The sequence below is a fragment of the Daldinia decipiens genome, assembly GCF_022478715.1.
Source record: "Daldinia decipiens strain CBS 113046 unplaced genomic scaffold F4813scaffold_8, whole genome shotgun sequence".
Classification (NCBI taxonomy): domain Eukaryota; kingdom Fungi; phylum Ascomycota; class Sordariomycetes; order Xylariales; family Hypoxylaceae; genus Daldinia; species Daldinia decipiens.
The window spans coordinates 240,723-262,783 of record NW_026054551.1 but is presented as its reverse complement, the minus strand read 5'-3'; the positions used below and the strand labels follow the sequence as shown (position 1 = coordinate 262,783).

Genomic DNA, 22,061 nt, shown 5'->3' with positions numbered 1-22,061 from the left:
ACATATGTAGACCAGCTTTTAGAGATTTACTCCACCTCCCGTCGCATTGCGCATCATGGAAATTGAAAGCGGATTCAATTCAATGTTCTTGAAACGAACAGAAGGATCAAATCAATCCACCTTTCTCCAACGAATTACTACAAATAATAGTCTTTTCCTAGTCTTTTCCCCATCTAAGGAATCTGGACGCTCTTTCACCAGTCTAGGTATCTAAAAGGACCCAAGGACCCAAGGACCCAAGGACCTAAGGACCCTTGGAACAGCTAGCCCCGGAACGATCATGCTATTTAATATACCCGTCCACTTGGATCCCTTCCATAGGTACCTACTTAACATCCCAGGTCGTTTTTTTACTATCGCCCATCCCGTCTAACGGCGTATCCCCGCAGCCCCCGTCAAGTAGGAAACTTGGAAGTGGGAGGGGCATACGTGTGCACGTTCATCCTGTTCGTCCTGGGAGTAAATTACGGATACCTGTATCAAGACAGATACAAGACAAATACAGTGCTCTCTCTGTGCGCTGTGTACCCCTTCACCGGGACGGATTTCAGGCTTTGGGGGCTGCTAGCTAATAGCTGTAGCCGCTGTAGCTAATGGCATTTCGACCCATTGGCAAGCCTCGTCTACAGCCCTGATTCTACCTATCTGGCGCATCTTGGTCATATATTCTCGTCGTTGAACCCCCAATTCTTCCCCCCCTCCTCATGCAACGTCACGCAGCAGACTATATCCCACCAGCACGGGGCTTTATTAAGTCGTCAGAAGCCGCACACACAGTAGCAGCGCTAGCAACCCCCCTTATGTTCCCCCTAAGCCGACGTCAGCTGCTCTAGCCTCCGTCTTGGATATGATAGCCTGCTGCGTGATATCTGCACGTGTGCCACAGCGGCAGGGTTCCAGCGTAGCACGAAGAATGGCGAACCAGCGTTGGGATAACTGTCTAACGTGGTATACAGCATTAATATCCAACTTAATTGTTCCATTAATAGACCAGTTCCGACCGTCGCATGTCTCGACTCCCTATTCGTCTACCGGCCCACGCATGTAAGCATCTGCTCTCTATCTATCGTCTCAAAACTCGTGGCTATCGTAGTAGTAGTCTTATTAACCCGGCCCATTTCATAGGATTCTCCAGCACGCTTCAGCTTCCCTTTTCAGGACCTGCCTCGCTACGTTGGTTGTACGTCAGCGCCCCGACTCGTAGCTGATATGTATGTATGGTATGTATTATCCGTATTGTGCCATCACCCCCATGTCTCTTTCTGGAAGGTTTCCGCCGCTCAAGTGTCCTCTTAGACGAGTGTTAGCTCATCGCCCTGGGTCTTCGCTCACAAGTCCGTCCCATACCCGCATGACTGGCTTTAAACTATTTGCTCTACCCCCAACCTTTTTCCATCCGAGTAAAGAAGCAAAAAGCTTTGCAAGCCACCCCTTTCCCTTAGCGGCTCCCGCTGTTTCTAATATTCTGGAGACGCCGACCCATGTGATCAAGCATCCTACGCATTTCTAGGTACATATTCCGCCAGTGACCTTAGTTGACTCTTAAATCTCATAAACATCTTACATCACATGTTGGTTCGGCTCCTTCTTGGTTAACCCTGTGAATAAATCTGTTCCTTTTTCTTCCTCTTGGATCTGTCCGCTTTACTGTTCTCTGTCTCTGTCTCCCTCTCTCTCATCGGCGTCAGAAAACGTCTTTGGGTTTTTACATTGGATTCAGTGGCAAAGTTAAAGAGAAGCGCGGCGTAGTAATTAAAGTCGTGGCTTATTACTTGAGGTCTCCCCACGCCAGCTTTTACAATCCACCTGTGGCCAACTTACACGGCGACGTGGATCGTCCACCACTCCTCGTAAAGGCTTGCGAAACCCGATATAGCGTACCTAGCGAGGCATTTAATTTGGTCAAAGGATCTTGGGGCTGAAGAGGAAGCCTCGGTAATCGCTGCTGATAGATTAAACAGCTGAGAGCGCTTCGAGGCTGTGGCTGGCAGGAGTTTACATTGGCTTCTGCCGGTTAGCCACCTTCGTATCGACTTCTACATACATTTTTACGGCATCGGACCGATTAAAGAGTAAGCGGTAGGGCGTGTTATTTAGAAGTTTGGCGCAGGAAAAAAAAAGATATTTAGAACTTGGACATTCTATGCAGCCCGGCCGTTGGTAAAAACAAACACCAGCGCGACGACTCACGATGGCTTCCGAACTTACCTTCCCGCAGTTCGGAAAGCTGCCGTTGGAATTACGGGATATGATATGGGGGTACGCTCTTCCCGAGCCGAGAGTCTTTGAGGTCCTCGATTCTCCGTCATCGGCGCCATCTCAAACCACGCCTTCGGGCCGTTTGATGTTTGCTGACGTCCGTAACGAGCCGCCGCCCTCTATAGCACGAGTCTGCCGCGATGCCCGACAAGCGGTTTTGCGTCGCTACAAACCCATCGCCTTTTCCGGAACAGTCAAGCACCTAGATCTCTGCCGAGACATCATTTTACTTGACTCTTACTTACAGGTGAAGAGACTGCTAAAGGTGATTCGCCTCCTAAGCCAGATTGAGCCTATTCGTCGGAGCGCTACCAGGTTGGCTCTCGGTACATCATGGGGCTTACACACCGGGTTGCACCTACGAATGTTTCATCGAAGCGTCCAAACGAAGCGCAACATGGCCCGGTTTCTCGAGTACATATCTAAGTTTCGCCAGCTTGAGACTATCATCCTCGTCGTTTACCAGCGCTCGGCGTTTGGGCTCCGGGTCAAGTGCTGCGGCCCCGATCGCCCGCGCAGCCTACCCTGGCGCCATTACGATCTGTACGAATCGTATCATTTTAACTTCAACGTTAACTTTAACCTCGACAACTACTGGCTACGCCGGCCGTACCAGAGTAGGCTTGTTAGGTACGACCCGGAGGACGACAGAACGGAGGCAGAAAAGATACAACAGTCTCCCTTACCGAGGCATTCGAAGCAGTGCGTCCACGATCCGCAACCGCGTGGATACCAGGTACACGACCTGAAGGGCACGTTCGAGAGCTGGCTGAAGAAATTCGCTGAGGACGAGACCCTAGGGCCATCGCTGAAGGTACCGGGCTTGGAGACGGCTACTCTGACTTGGATTTACACCGGAGTTCGCAACGAGGGTTTTTATTGAAAGGATTGCAATGGGAGCATACGGAGCGCGGTGCTATTAGGTTGGTTACCTAGGTATGTATATGTGTACCTAATAGACTACATCATTGTCTTTCGGGGACTCGCCAATACGGCCATGGATGGATGGCATGATGCATTGTTCGAATTAAACAGGATTATACATTTTCTGCAATACGATGCTCCTGCTTTTACATTTCGGGGTAACGAAGCAGATAGCAGATGTTAGCATAGACACTAAAATATAGATGCATTCACCCTTTTTATCACTTGGCAGGAAAGAATAGACAGAACTTGGGCCCGCATATGCACAATGGTAATTAAGGAAATGCATTACCATTATTTTTCAAGGCCCCGCCGATCCACAAGACAAGATGCCCGTTTTCGAACAGCTGTAGATTTATCCCGGAGGGGAACGAAGTCCTGCAAGCCACTTACTCCTAGTCACAGACAAATAAGCGAGGCAAAGCAAGGCAAATCATACAAGACCCAGCATGATTACGGTCAACGGCAGTGCTCGACATTGGCTTTTAACAAGTCGGTCAGGCTACACGAGTCCACCCTAGGTTAGGTTAGGTTAGGTTAGGGAGGCATGTGCTCCGCACGCGAACACATAAGAGGTGCCTAGGTATATAGGTAGGTAGGTAGGTAGGTATCTAAGTCAGGCAGGCTAACCCGCTGTCCTGCGCCGCGATACGGCTCCGTGGCCGACCCGGGTTCGATACCGGCGCGGCTGCGGTAGAGGATTTGGTCCACTGGCTTGCATGCATGCTGCGTCAGGTAGGTACGCAGTGCGCGTTCGAGCGACCAGTTGGCCGAAAGTGCGCAGGGTGCGGTTTGGGTGGACTATGCACGCGCGTAGGCATGGTATGTATGTATGTAGGTAGGTAGGTAGGTATGTATGCACTCGCTGCGAGCTCCCGTGGAAACGGGGCTTCGAGTGGGTTGGGCTGGGCTGGGCTGCGTTGAGCCCCTCCTTTTTACGTATGGAGGTAGGTATATACCTATGTATGTATGTATGTAGGTACGCTGGGGTTAAGAATGGGGAGTAGGTAGTTTGAGGTAAGGTGTGGTGTGGTGTGGTGTGGTGTGGTGTGGTGTGGATAGATATACTTATAATATAATATAGTCTTGGGTTTCCTAACTTTACGTTTCATGTAATATATATAGGTATATATATATATATATTAGCGACTTAGACGTAGCTGCAGCATTAATCTGTATAATATATAATATAATATGTATTATATATGAGTGTGGGATATTTAAATAGGTATCTGCTAGGGGGTCTGTGTGTTGTTCGGTGGGGCGAGGGAGTGCGTCTGCTTTACATATGTGATATAAACAGGTAAATAGGCTTGTCTGATGATATGATATGTCGTGTTAAGACAGATCAGTCAGAGCTGCAAGGCCGAATACTGCGCAGAGAGGAGCTTAATATTGCCTTGCATGAACGTATACCCCATATTATACTTACATCTCTATAATCCGCACGCCCCATATAAAGATAATAGTTAACTATGGCAAATGAGTTGTCAAGTTCTTATAACTAAGCTAGGTTAAGGAGTATGTTATGTCTTGTGAAAATTACATAATGGGAATACGAGTTAATATATACATAGAGGTATTACTATGAGAGAAAGGTCAAATTTAGTATAGCGCTCGCATATTCAAAATTGGATAGCGGAAATATGTATGCTACCTACTTCATAAGCTCTAACCTAGCCGGCGTCTCACTGTATGTTAAACTGCGACATCTCAGACTCAAGAGACTTTTAATAGAGTTAGCTGATGCTGATATTAATGTTAATATATCTGAACCAAATCAACTGAAAAGAAGCAACTTGGAGCTTTTATATATAATTCCTCAACTAGGCTTCGGTTCTACAACGCTTTTTATACTATAAGTTCGTGTAGGTATGCATGTTGAAGTGAAGCGCATACGGTATAGCCAACTCACCCCCTTTTCCACCATCCAACTCCATACCTTGGATGATCCGCTGGCAACATATACACGAAGCCACACATAACAACAACAACAACAACAAAAATCAACAGGGACTATTCTTCCCACACATACCCCTGCTCCACAGCCGGCCCAATCTGGCTCCTCAGCGCAAACCCATAGTCCCCCGCATTCGGCGTCCGTAGCAAGGTATGGATATGGAACTTGGCCGGCTCGGCATTATTCAAGAATACGCCAGAGTGGTGGTCGAACTCGACTAGCACGACCGGGCTCTGGATGCGGTAGTAGAACGGGTCCGCGTCGCCAGACCCCCCGATCCACGAGAAATACGTCTCGCCGAAGCGCTCTGCGCAATCCTGTATCTTCAGCTCGCGGGATCGAGGGGGTAGGTATAGAAGGTACTGGAATAGAATCCCGCGCACGAGGTCCTGCTGCGCGGACGACAGTGTTCCCACGATTATCCCCTCGTACGGCACCACGCGATTGTCGCGATACGCACCGCACAGATGTCGCTGGTCGTCGTGGTTCCAGCGCCCGCGCGGCATTTTCGGATCCTTCATGAGCTCGTACACCGTAGCCCGGCGCCTGTCGTCCGGGCCCAAGCTCTGCATCAGTTCCAAGCCCAGCCGCTCCTCCTCATGCAGTATGCGCGTGCCTTCAAACGGCCCGGCGTCGATGACATTGGGCTCCGCGCCCATGAACCACGGGGACACCACGATCTGCGTCTTGTACAGGAACACGCTGAGACACAGGTGATGTCCGTAGAACGAGAAGCCCCAAGGCCGATCGGTCGCCGGCGCCCCGAACAGCACGAAGTTGTAGCTGTGCTCGTTCATGACCTTGGGCGCGTTAACCAGCTCGCCTAGGAAGTGGTTGATGCGCATGGCCGCGCGCGCTTTCTCGTAGCCCTCGGGGCTGAGAGTGGTCTTCAGAAGAGCGAAGACGGATTTGCGCAGCGAAGGGGTGATTTCGTCGAGACGAATCCCCTTGTCGCTGAGGAGGAACTCGGGGTTCGACCATGATCGCCACTCGGGCGAGTCGATGTGCAGGAGCGTGCGAGCGGTCTGCTCGGGGCTCAGCTGCGAGATTATGGCGTCAGCATTGGCGGCGATGGCGCTGATGGGCACGCCTTCGTCGCGGAGCTGGAAAAGGTTGGGTTGGACGGTGCCTGGTGGTTGTTAGTCTTGTAAGTTATGTTCCATTTTGCTAACTGATTATACTCATTTACCCCTTTTCAACGCCTACAAAATATCCAACCCATTTTCCTCACTCTCAATTACACGTGTTCAGGGAGACTGAGATGAAAAGTAACGGGAAATACATACCATCGCTAGTCACACCTTTGAAGGGCTCTTGAAACAATTTCCGCCAGTGCACGTAAAGTCCATACAGCCATGGCGGCCGGTGATGCTCTAGCAGTTCCTGCGCATGGCCATATGCGTCATTCTCTGCGATAGCCTGGAACCGTGGAGTGTTTAAGTCTGGTAGATACTGCCGGAAGCTCTCGTGCTGGGCGTCTTGCGTCGTCTGGGACGCCATCTTCAATGTGCTCGTAAACAGTAACTCCTTGGTGAAGAGCTTTGAGTGATCCGGACTGTATTTATAGATGCCGTCGATCTTGTCGCTCACCTACTGTGAGGGGAGTTATTAGTGTCGAGCTGAGGGTAGTTTTTGTCATATATGCTTGGTCGCCTCTCTGCTTTGACTTTATAATCCCCCTTTATTCACGAGATGATTTCGAAATTACATCTGAGAATATCATAAAATATCTCTAGCTTCTCGATTATAAACAAAAAGGATAATCAGGTCCTCGGGGCTGCCCGCTACTAGCTAACCTAGATAAGTCGAACGGTTCATCGGTTCTTCTTGGTGGATCCTACGCGGGGAAATATATCGGCTCTTCTACAGAGCAGCGTCCATGGTTTGCCGGCGTCGCCATCTAGGTTACCTATGTAGGTATTCTCTAGCGTCGCCAGCCATATCATTCCTTAGCCTTAGCTACCTATACACAGGCTACCATTACTTATGTTTGTTAAAGTGGTGAATTCCGCTAGAGCGGTCATCTCTCGTCTTTTCGTCTCGTTATTATCTACTAGTACCCCCCTGGTTCATACAGATACAAGGTTCTAATTGCTCTTTTTCATGGCATCCCCAACTCCAACACGTAATAAGCCTATCATACCAACGCGATGCAAAGTCCTTACAGTATGCCGCCTAACCCTTGTTCACCCCGTGCAAAAACACCAATATATGCAACGTATAAAACCTGTCTCCATGACTATTTTCCAGTATTCATCGCCTACTTTATTGTCTCTACAACCAACGCCTTTGCGTGCGTGTTGCCAACATTGATTTGCTATAGCTGACATCAGGCTCCGTAATATTCAGCTCAATTGCCCAAGTTGTCCTCTTATCGCGGTTTAGCGCTACGAGGAATGAATTGTAGCTCGTGTGGGCGACATCAACGCTTGCGAGTATCTTTGCCCTTCTTACTCTTGCTCTTCTTCTTATCCTTGGGGAGCTCCAACGCTGTACCTTCCAGCTGCTTGCCCATTATATCAAGCATGTACTCGTCAATATTGTGAATTGTCTCTCCCCAAGCATTAGTCTCAATCTCTTCGATTGGGTTATCTGCATCTGCGGACTCGGAGTACAGCCCAAGATTTGACTTTCCGATGCCCGGTGTAAGTGATCCATCTCGGGTTATGGGAGTGCCTAGCCTAGTACTCGAAGAGCCAGATGCGCTTCCGGTCACCGGTTTTTCAGCAAAGTCGGCTTCGTCTTCCTGTATCTCTTTCTCCGCCACGTGAGCGGCATCTACGTCTTCGCGGTCTTCGGCCTGCTCGAGAACTCGGCCGACTGTGCGTTGGTCGCTGTTTTCCACGCCGCCGAGAACGCGGTCCATTGCGTCGCCGACTACGTCAGTCTCGTCTGGGGTGCCGCCAATAACGTCACGCACCGAGAGCTTATTGAAGTAGTCGGTAGTAAAGCCACCCTCCTGGATTACGATATCGTCGAGCATTTGCTTCTGGCTTGCTTTGCGAAGAATATTCGCCTCGATGGTGTGCTCGCTTACGAGCCGATAGATATGCACATCCCTCGTCTGGCCGATGCGATGGCATCGGTCTTGGCATTGCTTGTCCATCGCAGGGTTCCAGTCTTGATCATAGAAAATAACAGTATCAGCTCCAGTCAAGTTAATGCCAAGACCACCCGATCGTGTAGATAAGATGAAGCAGAGAATCCGCGGGTCGTGGTTGAAGCGATCTGTTAAAATTTGCCGTTGCTCTACTTTCGTAGCTCCATCAAGTCGCAGATATTTGTGCCCATGGATATTGAGGAACTGTTCAAGAATATCAAGCACTTTTGTCATCTGCGTAAATATCAAGGCACGGTGGCCACCAGATTGCAGCTTGCGTAAGAGACGGTCGAGAGCCTGCAATTTTCCGCAATCATATTGTAGAAGCCTCTTATCAGGGAACTGGATGCTGAGCCTCATGCGTGCTTCGTGCCATGGATCAAGCGGTGCTTCTTTCTGCATGAACGGCGAATGTCGTACTGGAGCTGACAACTTGAGATTCGTCTCATCAAACATCTCCACGCCGCTAGAGCCGAGTACAAACCGGTCAAAATCCCCAGTAACGACAGCTGGCGTGACACAAGCAAACTTGGAGATGATGGTCTTCATGGATGCAGCACGCTGATCGAGCGTAGGTACCATTGATCGTAAAACAAGCGAATCCTCTTCAAACCAACTCATGATCTTTCGTGGGACTTTTGGACGAGGCTTGTGTGGCCGCATGCTGATACCAAGAGTCAGGAAGTCCGTAAGTTGTTTACCATATATTGGACGTTGTTGTCGCCTGAGCGCGTTTAGGTAGACGCAGTGTTGTAATTCCTCGAAACGACCCCATCGCGCCGCGCTCTCTAGGTATACAATATTGGACTCTACACTAGCAGGATCTAGATTTGTGTAAGCAGCCTGGGCTCGCGCTTTCTGAGCTTCGCGGAGGTCAATTAATGGGCGATGGGCGCTAAGTTGATAAACTCGATCGCACACTGATCTTGATAAACTTTCGTGGTGGGCTGGAATGAGATTGAGGAAACTCTTGCTGATGACATTCATAGGCTTTTCTTCGAGTAATTTTTCTCGAACAAGGCTCTCAGTCGCCTCGTAACCGACTAGGACTGACCTACGTTGTCGGAAGGATGTCATGATTGGACGTTCCACGAAGAGATCTGGATGGTTGCAAACTTTACGTAGTTGCATGAGACAGTTGATAACCGAGATATAGTTGCCCGAAGAAAGGGCTTCTCTGGTGTCCGTACGGGATAGAAATCCATCGTATAATTCTCGCTGTCTGCGCGATAGCCGACAGAATTCGACGTGCTCGTATTTGGCCGGCATTTGTTTCTCGACGTCTGCTTTTAGACGCCGTAGAAGATAAGGTCTGAGTACTTTGTGCAGCTTGGCAATAATTGCACGAGCCTCGTCGTCCATCTGTTCTCGGCCACTTTCCAAGATCTGGGACTCTGGTTTATGAAACCAGTCTTGGAACTCTGCTAAGTCTGCAAACCCGCCGACTCCGTTCTCGGACGGCATCAAGAAGAAGAGTAGCGACCACAACTCGGTCAAATTGTTCTGCAGCGGCGTGCCTGTGAGCAAGAGCCGTGCTCGAGTATTAAATGTGAGTAGCGTTTGCCAACGTTTGGACTTGAAGTTTTTGATGTTGTGCGCCTCGTCAAGGATCATATAATGCCATTGTCTGCGCTTGAAGACTTGCTGATCTTGTAGAACGATTTGATAGGACGTGATACACACATTCCACATGTCATCCGTCTTCCACCCTTGGCGTTTTCGCTTACGCTCATCGATACTACCATAGTAGGATAAGACTTTAAATCCAGGGCACCACTTCTTGAATTCCATTTCCCAATTTAACATAACACTAGTCGGGACAATGACCAGGTGTGGTCCCCATACTTCATGGTAACAGGCTAGATGAGCTAAGAGGGCGATGGTTTGGATAGTCTTCCCAAGACCCATCTCATCCGCGAGAATACCATTAGTTTGATTTCTATAGAGACCAGCAAGCCAATCCAAACCATAATGTTGGTATTCACGCAACGTTCCTCGGAGCAAAAATGGGACGTCTGTCCTCGGTACCTGATATTGGGGCGAACTTGATCTACTCGCACCTGACTTAATGACGGAAGATGCCGTGTCAACTTCTGAAGGTTTGGTATCAGACGTCCGAGGCGACTGGCTTCGATCACGACTGGGAGGATTTGTGATTGCGTCTGTATCCGAAGTCACTTGTGGCTGATCCGACGACGTATTTGCGGCTTCGACGCTTGGTACCGCTCCCACACTCGGCTTCACTGCTACAGACAATGAGTCCTCATTGACCTGCTGAACAGCTTCAATGATTTCCATTTCAACATCTTGTGCCTGCAATGGTTCCGGTGCTATAGTAGGAACATTAGGATTGTTAGCTTCGTGTGGGTTTTCTGGTGGTGCAGCCGTAGTAACCGCAGTACTAGGTGGATTCGCTGACACCTGATCATGGCTAAGAGTAGCGCTCTCGATGACATGCTCTTTTCCCTTCATTAATGCTACCGAGGTCTTATCTTGCACATCTGCACCTTCTGATACTGCGTCACCCTTCGCGTCCTCTTCAAATGCAACATCATCAGGGGGGATCGTTCCGTTAACAGGTACTGACTCTGGGGCGTCTGCCATTTCAACATCACGTTGAGATGGCAATTCGTCTGTTACTGCCTCTTGCTTTATCTTCTGTAGCTCGGATTTACCAAAGAGAAGGCCCAGTAGCCCGGAAGGACCCTCGTCAGCCCCAGAATCTTCGTCGTCCTCCCCCGATTCGCCATCCTCTTCACTGCTGTCTATATCCCCGTCACTTGACCCCAAATCATCGTCCATGTCAACAGACTCATCCGTAGTCTCGCCTTGGTCATCTGGTGCCAAATCCGGGACATTCGCGTATTTCTGTCTTAATTGGTCTTGCGTGAGGCCTTCATTCGAACCGTTCGACTTTGCGTCATCGTCGTCATCATCATCATCGGAAGAAGACATGTTGTCCTCATCTTCGTCCTCGTCCTCGTTTGATGCTTCTTCCGATAGCCCCTCGTCGGAACCTAGTTCATTATCCTCGCCGTCGGCCTCGTCGTCTGACCCTTCTAGCTCTTCCTCATCTTCGTCAGATAGAAGTTCCGAATCAAAATGCGCTCGACGAGCCTGCAGTTTGAGTTCTGACATGCTAACAGCTTCATTCAAGGCAGCTTTAACTCGTTTTTGTTCTGCAGCTTCCCATTCTTCTAAGCGGCGCCGATTGACCTCGGCTTTAACATTCTCCCATGTCCCAGAGACAGCTTTAATGACAGCTCTGTAGCGACTGATCCACGCGGCTTTAGCCTCGGCTTCGATTTGCTCTGTCGTCTTGGGCTGTCGACGTATCCACTCGTCTCGGCAGGCTTCAGCTAATCGCTTTGCCGTAGCTCTGTGTCTTTGCTGTTCCATTAGCATTAACTTTCGAAAATTGGCCATTTGCTTGACAAGATGATCCATGTGTGCCCACTGTCGTGGAGGTTCTTCGACAGGTTCCGGGGCAAACAACGTAGAACGCTCTTCGCTAAGTAGTCCACCAGGCTCCGTTTCAGCCTCGATTCGAATGATGACATTGGCATCTTTCTCAGCCGCCTCTTGCGTGTAAGGGTCTCCTTCGTCGACAAGGTCGAGCCAGCCGCCATCCTTGACATCTACAGCTGGCGCACGATGTACAAAGTCGCAGAAATCGGATGCTATTTTGGCACGTGCAATGGTCTGTCCCGGGAAAACGTTGACTTGAGCTGGATGAACAGTGGGGATACTGGGACCCTTTAAACGTAGCCGGATCTTCGTTGGGCGCAAGTTAGGGCTTTCATCCGCGGGATAATTGGAGCTGCCATCGGGAGTGTCGACAACGTCTCGGAGAGTTCTAGAGCTACCCAGTGTCCGGGCAGATCGTCTCGGCGGTCTCGTCTGGGGGGGCGGGGAAGAGGAGTGTCTTCGAGTTTTTGGTGAAGGTTTGGTGCCGTTGGTTAAAGATTTTCTTGTGTTCGGCTTGGCACTAGGAGTAGAAGCTTTGGATGGAGCACTCTTGCCCGCTGGCGCGTGCTTATGTGAACCATTTACTTGGTTACTAGTTGCAGCACGCTTGTCTTTGACTGGAGTAGGGGGTTGGTGGCTGTGGAGAGCACCTCGGGTCATCCTCTTGTTACTTGGTGGTTGCAGCTCTAAGGGCACCTGGTTGGTGCGTCCAGACCTGCGTTTGCCATTTTCGGTGAAAGTGGTGGGCCCATCAGCCTCTATCTTCTTCCATGGAGGAGATTCGGGTTTTGGTCGACGGGATGCGCTATGGGGTGTTGTGTCACGTAGTCGGCGGCGTTTGGAAGGTCTCTCATCAACATCATCATTCTTAATGGGGGTTTCGACAACTGCTTTATCCGTGTGGGTGCCATTTGCCTCGGCCTTTGTTGGGGACAATTGGTCTCTAGTGTTTTTTTCTAATTTTATGTCGAGGCAAGATGGGCTATCTAAAAGGGCGGTAGAATTATCAGGAGTTAGTTGGGGAGGTTGGCCGTTTGTACCGTTTAAGTTTGTGGGATTTGTGGTATCGTATGAAGGCGCAGACTCGGGCGACGCGGTAGCCGTCATAGCTGTCCAGGGGTGTAAGGAGAGAAAGAGGACGCGGGTCTCGACGAAATGGACATTGGATGGGATAAAAATTACGTCGAGAGATAGAGAATTAACGGTAGATTATCATGACGAAGTATAAGCTTGCACAGAGCATTAGAACAATAAATGTGATGGATTTTGTATCAGAATTGGTAATTATCAGCGGTTTGATGATGGTTCAAAAATTTCGTCGGGTCTCCGCCTTGCCTTGGACAGGAATAAACCCAGCTTGGTCAAAGTTCCCCAACATAAGAGAAAAAACGTGATCCGTGCATAATGCCCCCCCATCTTTCTACCTAACGTACGTACAGTACATGTATAGGTACATGGTACATGGTACATGTCTTTAGCGCTGAGGCTAATATTATTACTAAGCCTACCTACATGGTCAGTCGTCGCCTTCAAGCTTCAAGCTTCTCAAATGCACCAGCGACAAAGTACTCCCAAGCAAGACACAATTTGATACTATCCAAGTATCGAGCCGATAATCCTTACAGTATGTTGCAATTGATATCGGTGACTGCCTCATTATTCATAAATGGCTAACATATGCTCTCTAGATGCTTCCTCAGCGAATTGTAAGGGCTTCGGCTCTCCGGTCGGCATCGCTAGCATCGCGAAGATTACCCATTATCCAACAACGTACATTTCTTCCAAAGTCATTTAATGACCGCGCAGTCATCGACGAGAAGTTCCCAGATAGGGTAGAACTCACAGATGCTGAAGATCCGGGCATGGTCAGTTAGCTAGTTAGCTTTGGGAATTAATCAGTCATGTTCTCATAACTGACGCATACAGAACGGTGGCTATATTAACCCCCCGGCCATTAAGCGACAGTTTCGCGATCCATATGGGGACTGGTGGGATAAGCAAGAGCGAAGAAACTATGGAGAGCCGGCCCATGAGGATAATGACATTCTCGGCATGTTCTCTCCGTACGAATACACATGGGTCTCCCCTGGAAAGGGACTACTGCAAATTGGCGCATTTATCGCTACCTTCGTCGGAGTATGTTGGATGGTGGGTAGGGTATATCCTGACAAGAAGTCTTTCCCTCGGGAATTTGAAGGTGGTCTCGAACGAGAACTAGGCGGTGCTGGTGCTTTAAGGGTAAGTTAATAGTTGATTGAGTTAGTAAATATGGGTATGATATTGATGATATTTATAGGCAAGAGCTCCTGGCGACCCAGAACCATATCAGATTGAAGAGGCAGAAGAAGAATAAAGATGTTTGTACATATATTAGGGCGGCTTTGCTCGGAGATACTAAACATGACCCAGATCATCTTGACAGAGGGACTACTAGATGAACATGCAAGTTTGTCAAGGCTAGTCATCCTATAGACAATTGTCTCAACTTTTCCGAGTTGCATGCTATAACTATTGCAAGCCCTAGCAATTCATGTCTTCAGCGTTGAATTGATTATTGGACTACATGCTCAATATGTACATGTTCAATATGCAAGGTGCTATCCATTGCTCTGTAAGAGTTGGCGAAAGGAGAGCTATTACTTGCTTGCTTACCTTGAATTCCAATTTCCCGAGTTCGTCACTTACAAAATCATCAGCTCATCAGCGCATAATGACATGTCAAGGTTTCTTTCTTTTTTATACCCTGTTTAGCCCATACTTGCTTCTAAGTTGAGTACGTACCTATCGATTCTATACCACATCCGAGCTTACCTTATGTAACCTGAGCTGATAGAGGTATCGTGCCTGCCTGCACCTTCTGTTAATTTTAAGAGCTCCGTCAGGTAGCTTCAACATATACATATTTGATGAACTAGGAACTCACTATGGAGCTGTCACTTTACAAGTACACCATCAAGTATAGGTACTATCCACGTGGAATTTCATCGGCCAGGTTACCTTACAACTATCCATCTCTTTTCTAACACTTAGAATATTCAACTGCTACAATTCACATCACCAACAACTAAATACCGCCGAACACAAAATTCATGCTAATGTCTCTCGAAGGTTATCGGCTCTATTCCAAGTTTTGTTCGTTGTATCAACCAGATATTCTTTCAGGTTTCTCTACTTCGTCGTTCAGTATCCCCAGTTAGTGAAGATGCGTTTTGAGGATTGGGATGTGCTATTGTTTCCCAGGGATTCCAAAATCCCAATGAAGGAGTTCAAGACTAATTGCCATGTGGTCCACGATAATGGTGAGTATTAATTCCTATCAAGGGTCCCCCATCCGGACGCTTTTGGCCCCCAGGCCACCTCCGATCACCAGGGTCAAGGAAGGCCTATTAGCATGCAGTCTCTTTACTGTGAGCCCGCTAATTTAGGTGTATTCAGAATTCGCATATAGCCACGGATCGTACGGCTTACCAACCATGACATGTTTCATGCCAGGACTGTCCCCGGGCACCCAATTCAACATCTCGCTTCACTCCTGGAAGACACCCGACATCAGCCAGTTCACCAGAAGCTACAGCAAACATCCAGAATTAGTCAAGTTCGAGGCACGAGTCTTGATCGATGGCCGTCTAGTTGCGTATGTCATCAACACGAACGTCCTAAAGCTGAATAGACACTGACCAAGCTATCCCTCAGTTCGTCAGCATTAAACCGCACTGGGCCGTGGCCTCAGCTGATCAACCATAGCTTTGGTAAGTAACCCATGTTCTAAGTTATAATTTAGCAACTAATGATGAGTAGAGTTTACCAAAAATGGTGACCTAGAAACCCTCCGGTTCCCTCCGTTCCGCAGCGAAGTTCTCCAGCAAAGCTACTGGAGCCCGGCAGATGAAATTGGAAGAATTAAAATTGTCATTAGCGAGGGGTTCCCAAGGGACTCTCTAAGTGTCCCCATCGAACGAGTCAAGAATGTTGTGGCATTTTCGTTCCAACATGCTCCCCTCGGTAGAGAACCAAATACCCCCTATTTTGATATAGTAAGATATTCCATGCTAATATATATGTATCACAGATATTCTCGAGAGCTCTGGTATTGCATGGCCGAATCCTGGGATGTGGCGGCGCACTCCTTTCAACCCTACTATGCCTGTTCCATCACAACGCCACGAAGACGGTGCGGATGCCCATCTCCACTCCCCTCGTCGTCGGACGACGAGTTACATGAAAGGAACATCCAATTCATCTGGGTACAATCCTGGCCCTCCGGGACTGGTACAAGCAAATACCAACGGCTTTCTTAGCTCTATGCCTAATACCCAGGCATTGTTACAGCGTAACGAAACCGGATCCGGATCTGGATCCGCCTGGGCAGATCCCTTCAGCACGCAAAAGTCTGAAGCTACCGCTTGCTTTGATTGGACAAACAGTAGTTTCGGGCCCATAGGATTCAACCAGACCACCGACAGCGGCAAGTCTAACTGCAACTATGCATCTACTCGCAGGACTACCGGCATAAGCAAGGTATCACGCTCTGATATGAGCATGCCTGATTACGGCTTGGGCAATTCAAACACTACTCAAGGCATATCAGACCATCAATTCTTAAGCCTCTCGACGTCTAATCTTGGAGATGCAGATACAGCCACCCATAATCCCAAGGCGCCATCTAACACGCCAACGACTTTGACCGGGACAAATTTCATTGATGAGCTTAATATAGACGTGAGCAAGATCGACGCGCCTGGAGGTATCTCACCCCATTATCTCAAGAACCACATTGTCCCTCCACAAAATGGCCAAGACGTCAATGTAGCGAAGCTGACAATTATTCCACTACAGGTACGTCAATGAACGACTTTTTCAACTCTAACCACGCCAATTTCTCGTCCGAGCTCGCAAATTCTCTTACACATTCGTTGTTGAATCAACCACATCCGCTTCCTGTCTATTCCGGATGCATTGGGCCAACAGCTCCTGAAGTGAAGTCACGCAAGGAGAATCGTCTTCACCAGGACTCCCCGAATGAAAATGCATCAACCATAGACCATGTCGAGATGCGCAAGGTATCGCAGCCATCAATCTGCAGCCTCGGTAAGGAAACCCAGGACAACAGCTCAAACAATTCTCCCCCCAGCCAGGGTACATTCTCGGGAGTGTTCTCTCACCGATCCACGTCAACAGCTGACTTTGGTAATGACCTCACCAACTGCACCAACATCTTTCAGCATTCAAATGTAGACTCGCATATATGTGGCGACCCAGCCCCAGAAATTCGTATCACAGGCTGCTCCGATAAGGGCATCAAGCGCACTCGTCACTTCACGTCGGCTGGTGGTAAAGTGATGGATGATACCATTGAGGCACTAACCAATAGCCCCCAAGTACAAATCGATCTCGACGAGCAATTCGGGGCGCCAATGTAATCGAAACCCCGCCGAGTGCATTCACAATAGCAACTTATTTTGGAAGATCATTGAATATTCATGATTATTGGACGCATTGGTAGGGGAATGCCTCGTCGTAGCCCGTTCGCAAACTAGCATTGTAGCCAATGCATTATAGACTTCTTGCTGGGAGAGCGTATCATTAGCTTACTACCTAACATGAGAAACATGGCTACTGGTTTGTTTTTAATACTACTGGTAACCTCGAGTTGGCTTGTAGAACATTCTTGGCCTTGTAAAAGGGTTTGAACCACAGCCCGTAGGACATGGGGTTTTAATGTTATGGTATGGGAAGGGAAGCAAAGTTTGGTGTTTAGCTGAGAAGAGTATAGATAGATTAGTTAAGTCAACTTCGCGGGTATATAACTCGCAGAGCAATAAATGGGAATATTGCCTTTACACAAATACTTAAATCATGGAATTAAATCTGAGTAGATGATATCTTGTTCAGTAGAATCGAGTAGAATTATCACTTGTCAGTGTCAGCCAATGGTCTGCGAGCTCCTATCACACATTTCCAACTAATCATATGTACCCAAGGCTCATCGGCTAGCTGTCTACCTATACAAAGTTGCATCTATTTATAATATTCAGGTCGCCGTCTAAGCGGCTTGATATTCTTCAGCTCAGGCATTGAATTAAATCTTACCCGTAATAGAATCTCATGAAGGTACTTCTAGCGTTTCGAGGCACTTCTCTATTCTTTTCAACCATTACTTTCGTTTGTCTACGGCTAACAGATATCCAAAAGACCACAGCCCCCTTCCCTGAAATTATGATCAATATAATTGCCAGGCTCTGCTTTAGCTTATACTTTTCCTAGTTAGCCAAGTCCATCACTCATCCTATCCTCGTCCTGCAACCTTCCAGCAAGCCTAGCCGCTATATGTACCTAATGTAATTAGATAGCATAAAGCCCCCAATAGACGTAAACGTTCTCATCATCATTCCAGCAAGCCTATCCGTCGTAACTATCTAAGGCTATACAAGCCATGTATTAATTATTCTCTCCATCTTGTCCATTTGTAGCTTCCAGCTCGTCACTTGGTGGCGTATCTAGCTCATTTGAATCTTGATCACGTCGCGAGAACACATGATGTCTAGGGTGTGTCTCCTCATGGATCCAGTAGCACTTAAAGCAGAGCCAATAACCAGGGCATGTACCGCAACGATATCCCGTCCCGTAAATCTCCTACCAGCAGTCAGTATGATTCTAGGTATGATCAATAATGAATTTGTAACTTACACAGAAGCATGAGTTACAGCCACTGTAGACCACTAGCTCCGCCGCTTCACTAGGCAGCTCTTCGTCGTCGGTATCACCGCCGTCTTCCGGAAAGAAGTCTAGGTGTTCTGTCTTTCCGTGGTAGATAGCAACGTGGCGAGGAGCCCATCTATGATGAGTTATGGCCTCTCTATTGGCACCATGATTGATCAAGGACTCCGTGGCTTGTATGTCATCCTGCCGACAAGACCAATGGAGTGGTGTCCAGCCATCACGATCTGAGACATTGATTAAGTCGGGGCATTCTTTTAGTATCCTCTCAATCATGGTAGACCGACCTCCGGTGGCAGCGTGGTGAAGTGCGTTACGCCCTTGCTTATCTGTGCTTCTGAATGTAGAACTTTCTGTAGTCAGAAAATCAATTCTTGTATTAGTAGGGCACCACAGTGCTGCAAGATGGGGAGGGAGCCGCCCTAGGTCATCCGCAATGTCTCGAGAGACACCAGGCAAGTTGCGTTTAGAGCTGTTCCAAAAGTGCCACTCGAGATTGTAGGGTCAGCTCCGCGTGTGAGAAGTAAATTCAACATCTTTTCTCGAATGCTTGGTAAGCACCAGGCCACTGCTAGTCGGAGAGGTGTACGGCGGTAGTCGTCTACTTTGTTGAGATCTACAGGCGTTATTTTGTTGTCCAATAGCTCTCAAACAATCTCTAGATCACCATCCAAAACAGCCATGCCAATAGCTGAGCCATACGCGATGTCAAACTTAGTGGTCATAAAGTTGGGGTCTGCGCCGCACTCTAGCAGAACTTCTATGTTCTCGAGCTTTGAAACATACGTCACCGCGGCAAGAGCTTCATTGATCTCTAAGAGGAAAGCATCCCCACTGACTTGGAGCTTGAGGTACTCGACATAGGCTCTGATTATATTAGGAGAGCATGTATAGGCAAGTCCGCCAAGGAAAGACACCCCAGCTTTGAATATGTAGTGTTGAGGTGGTCTTTTAATGCTCTCAGGCAACACTGCCTGTGCTCCGTGCTCTAGGAGAATTTTGAAGCACTCATTACCAGCTTCTGCTGCATGAAATACTAAAATATCAAAATTAGCCAAGCGTCCCGACAGAATGACGACCCGGGGAATGTATAGGGGTTAAATGCCATGTCAGGAAGGACTGTAGTTCTTAGGGGTCATCAAGGTAAGAACATAAATTCCAGAGGAGGAATCTAAAAGGGGGTCGTAAAGTAATATCGAATTGTATTTTGGACACGAATTCCAGCAGGAGAACTGGGGCGGTGTATTGCCGAATTCATCTTGATGATTGATATTTGCGCCAGTTTCTACCAGGGTATTGACAATCTCGTGGCAACCGTAACGTGCCACAAATATTAGTGCGAGAGATATCATCTCTTTGGAACTCCGTGGGATGAGCTGCTTCACCGCACGGATCAAGCCGCACGTAGCTGCGACTCCAATAGGGGGGGTCATGTCGTTATCAAGATGATCAACAGGTGTATTTCGTTTGAGAAATTCTTCAATCACCTCTTGGCTACCGCAGGCACAAGCATCATGCAGTAATAAGCTACCGTCTCCTCGCATTCGGTCAAGTTGCGCGCCGTTGTCCAGCAAGCAACGAACCATGTCCACATCATCCATTATCGTAGCCCCAAACAAAGCATCACGATCGTCCTCATCGGTGATATGTATGCTGGCCCCGATATCAATCATAAATATCACCAGATTCACATCGCCAGTTATTGCTGCGTACATTAGGGCGGTTCGTTTGTTATAATCAATTTGCGCGTTGATGATTTTCGAGAGATTTTGGGCGTCATCACTACTGTCCCGGTTGCTGCCCTCTCTATAACCAGAAAACTGGTTTTGAAGAGCTTCAATCAACGTCACGGCCGTCTTTTTGTACCGCGGCCCTATATGATGCAACCTTGTTGCAATATGTAATGGCGTCTGGTGTAGGGCATCTGTTACTATGAGTGCGCCACGCTCAGTAAGAGGTAGCTTACAGATCGAAGCGAATCCACGCATACTTGCAGTATGTAGCGCAGTTATGCCGTTAGTGATCGGGAGGTTGACGTCTGCGCCTGCGTTGAGTAGCAGACGTACCATGTCTATGAGACCGAGTCGGCAGGCAACATGAAGTGGACTGGTGTTGCGGTCTAGAAATCCTGTTTTACCCCTCGCGTCTACATCAGCGCCAGCGTCCAGAAGTAGCTGGGCCATCTCCCTATTTCCAGTTGAAACGGCCGTATCTAGAAGTGTCATAATATTCGAACCGGCTCGGAAAACCCTGAGAGGAGTTGCTTGGTAGTCTAGCAATATTTTCACAATATCAACGAAACCCTAGCCAGTCGCGTAGCTTAACGCGTCGCCTGATACTTCTCTAAGGTTGACTTGGTCCTCAAGTTTTCCGAGTAAGTCAACTAGGAGGGATGGATCGTTGTGCAGAACGATGGACACAAGTAGAGCGGATATCTCGTTGAGCGCAGCTTCTTTTTGACGCTGGAGAAGTGCTTCTATAACTTGAGGGTATAGAGCGACTTCTTCATGCATACCTAACATTGGGAAGTTGGCATAAGCCCAACGACCGACATCATCCTCTGCTGAAGAGGCAGGAAAATGTATCATATCGAGGCATACCTTGCTAGGCCGACGGTCAACTAGTTGTAATGTCATTTGAAAAGCATCCATCTCATTCATATTGGCCGCCTTCCTCAGGTCGAGTGGCATGGGTTCCTTGGTTATTATACAGATTTGATCGAATGGCTGTCTACTATAAAACCTCAAGATGAGTAATTCATGCAGATGATCTGGATTTGTTATCCAAGGCCCCGGCCGTGGGATCGCAGCTTGGTCACTTTGTGGAGAGAGGCAGTGTTCACACTAGTACATGGAAGCATAAGAGGATAACCAGAAAATCCGATGACCCAGAAAAGTGTCCCGTATGTTCCCTGGATAGGATCTGGCGCGGCGTTCCCATCGGACAGCTGATTTCAGTTTTGACGCACCAGAAATACCATAACGCTCTACGAGGAGGCCAAGATAGTGGTAACAAGCCAGTGCAATTTCCGAGTGGTAGTCCTCGAGATGATGCCAGTCGTTTGGGTTCCGGCGGAGGAAAGACTTCAGTTCATCGTGAACTACGTATACCTTTCCTGAGTTAATTCGTACTATTCCTGGAAGTAATTCCCGAACATAGGTTGCTGTTCCAGGTGCAATACTCTTTTGGAGTTGCTCGAGAGTTTCGCAATCGGTTACGGCTACAGCAGTTGCAAGTTCGCCTATTGACAGGGGCCTCATCGAAAAACATAGAAACCCGAGGACCTTACGTGCCCAGGCTCGACAGTTGTGGGGGACTCGATCGAATATTACGCGGAATGCCATATCAGTTGACGTAAAGTTATCCGTGAGGCGAGCTAGGACGCTTGGGATAGGGATGTGAACTGTAACGCATCTAACAAGAATTCCATTAACTTGTGATTCGACCCATGCTCGTATAATAACTGGGAAATTTTCTCCTTAATGTCCGAGATTCGAGGTTTGGTACTTATAATCAGATCTAATTGCTGTTGAAGATCCTTCTCGATAAACTTTCTCAATATATCGCGATCCATAACGATTCGCGAAAGTTTTTTTGATGGCGGGAGGTCAATTATAGACGTTGATGTATTAA

The 22,061-nt window shown here is 48.2% G+C and overlaps 6 protein-coding genes across 6 annotated transcripts; 3 read left to right on the top strand and 3 right to left on the bottom strand.

The window, feature by feature from the left end:
* Positions 1-1,736: 1,736 nt before the first annotated feature.
* Positions 1,737-3,297, top strand: F4813DRAFT_323474 (uncharacterized protein). Its single transcript, XM_049241036.1, has one exon. It carries the CDS (start codon positions 2,192-2,194, stop codon positions 3,140-3,142), a length of 951 nt encoding a protein of 316 aa, XP_049101717.1. The 5' UTR covers positions 1,737-2,191; the 3' UTR covers positions 3,143-3,297.
* A 1,399-nt stretch (positions 3,298-4,696) lies between these two features.
* On the bottom strand, positions 4,697-6,949 carry F4813DRAFT_351816 (uncharacterized protein). Its single transcript, XM_049242461.1, has 2 exons — positions 6,430-6,949; positions 4,697-6,272 (listed from the first exon to the last, which is right to left on the bottom strand). The coding sequence occupies exons 1-2, from the start codon at positions 6,641-6,643 to the stop codon at positions 5,200-5,202; spliced, it is 1,287 nt and encodes a 428-aa protein (XP_049101716.1). The 5' UTR covers positions 6,644-6,949; the 3' UTR covers positions 4,697-5,199.
* F4813DRAFT_351813 (SNF2 family N-terminal domain-containing protein) lies at positions 6,950-13,034 on the bottom strand. Its single transcript, XM_049242460.1, has one exon. It carries the CDS (start codon positions 12,816-12,818, stop codon positions 7,566-7,568), a length of 5,253 nt encoding a protein of 1,750 aa, XP_049101715.1. The 5' UTR covers positions 12,819-13,034; the 3' UTR covers positions 6,950-7,565.
* A 223-nt stretch (positions 13,035-13,257) lies between these two features.
* F4813DRAFT_351811 (uncharacterized protein) lies at positions 13,258-14,400 on the top strand. The gene is made up of 4 exons (XM_049242459.1): positions 13,258-13,335; positions 13,400-13,576; positions 13,638-13,949; positions 14,008-14,400. Exons 2-4 carry the CDS (start codon positions 13,400-13,402, stop codon positions 14,062-14,064), a joined length of 546 nt encoding a protein of 181 aa, XP_049101714.1. The 5' UTR covers positions 13,258-13,335; the 3' UTR covers positions 14,065-14,400.
* Positions 14,401-14,592: 192 nt separating this feature from the next.
* F4813DRAFT_351809 (uncharacterized protein) lies at positions 14,593-17,551 on the top strand. The gene is made up of 6 exons (XM_049242458.1): positions 14,593-15,010; positions 15,147-15,345; positions 15,405-15,460; positions 15,510-15,713; positions 15,781-16,455; positions 16,548-17,551. Exons 1-6 carry the CDS (start codon positions 14,914-14,916, stop codon positions 17,129-17,131), a joined length of 1,815 nt encoding a protein of 604 aa, XP_049101713.1. The 5' UTR covers positions 14,593-14,913; the 3' UTR covers positions 17,132-17,551.
* A 598-nt stretch (positions 17,552-18,149) lies between these two features.
* On the bottom strand, positions 18,150-20,653 carry F4813DRAFT_387240 (ankyrin repeat-containing domain protein; the record flags this gene model as incomplete). The annotated part of the gene is made up of 4 exons (XM_049246533.1): positions 18,150-18,344; positions 18,399-18,917; positions 19,082-19,464; positions 19,549-20,653. The coding sequence occupies 4 exons, from the start codon at positions 20,651-20,653 to the stop codon at positions 18,150-18,152; spliced, it is 2,202 nt and encodes a 733-aa protein (XP_049101712.1).
* Between the last annotated feature and the right edge of the window lie 1,408 nt (positions 20,654-22,061).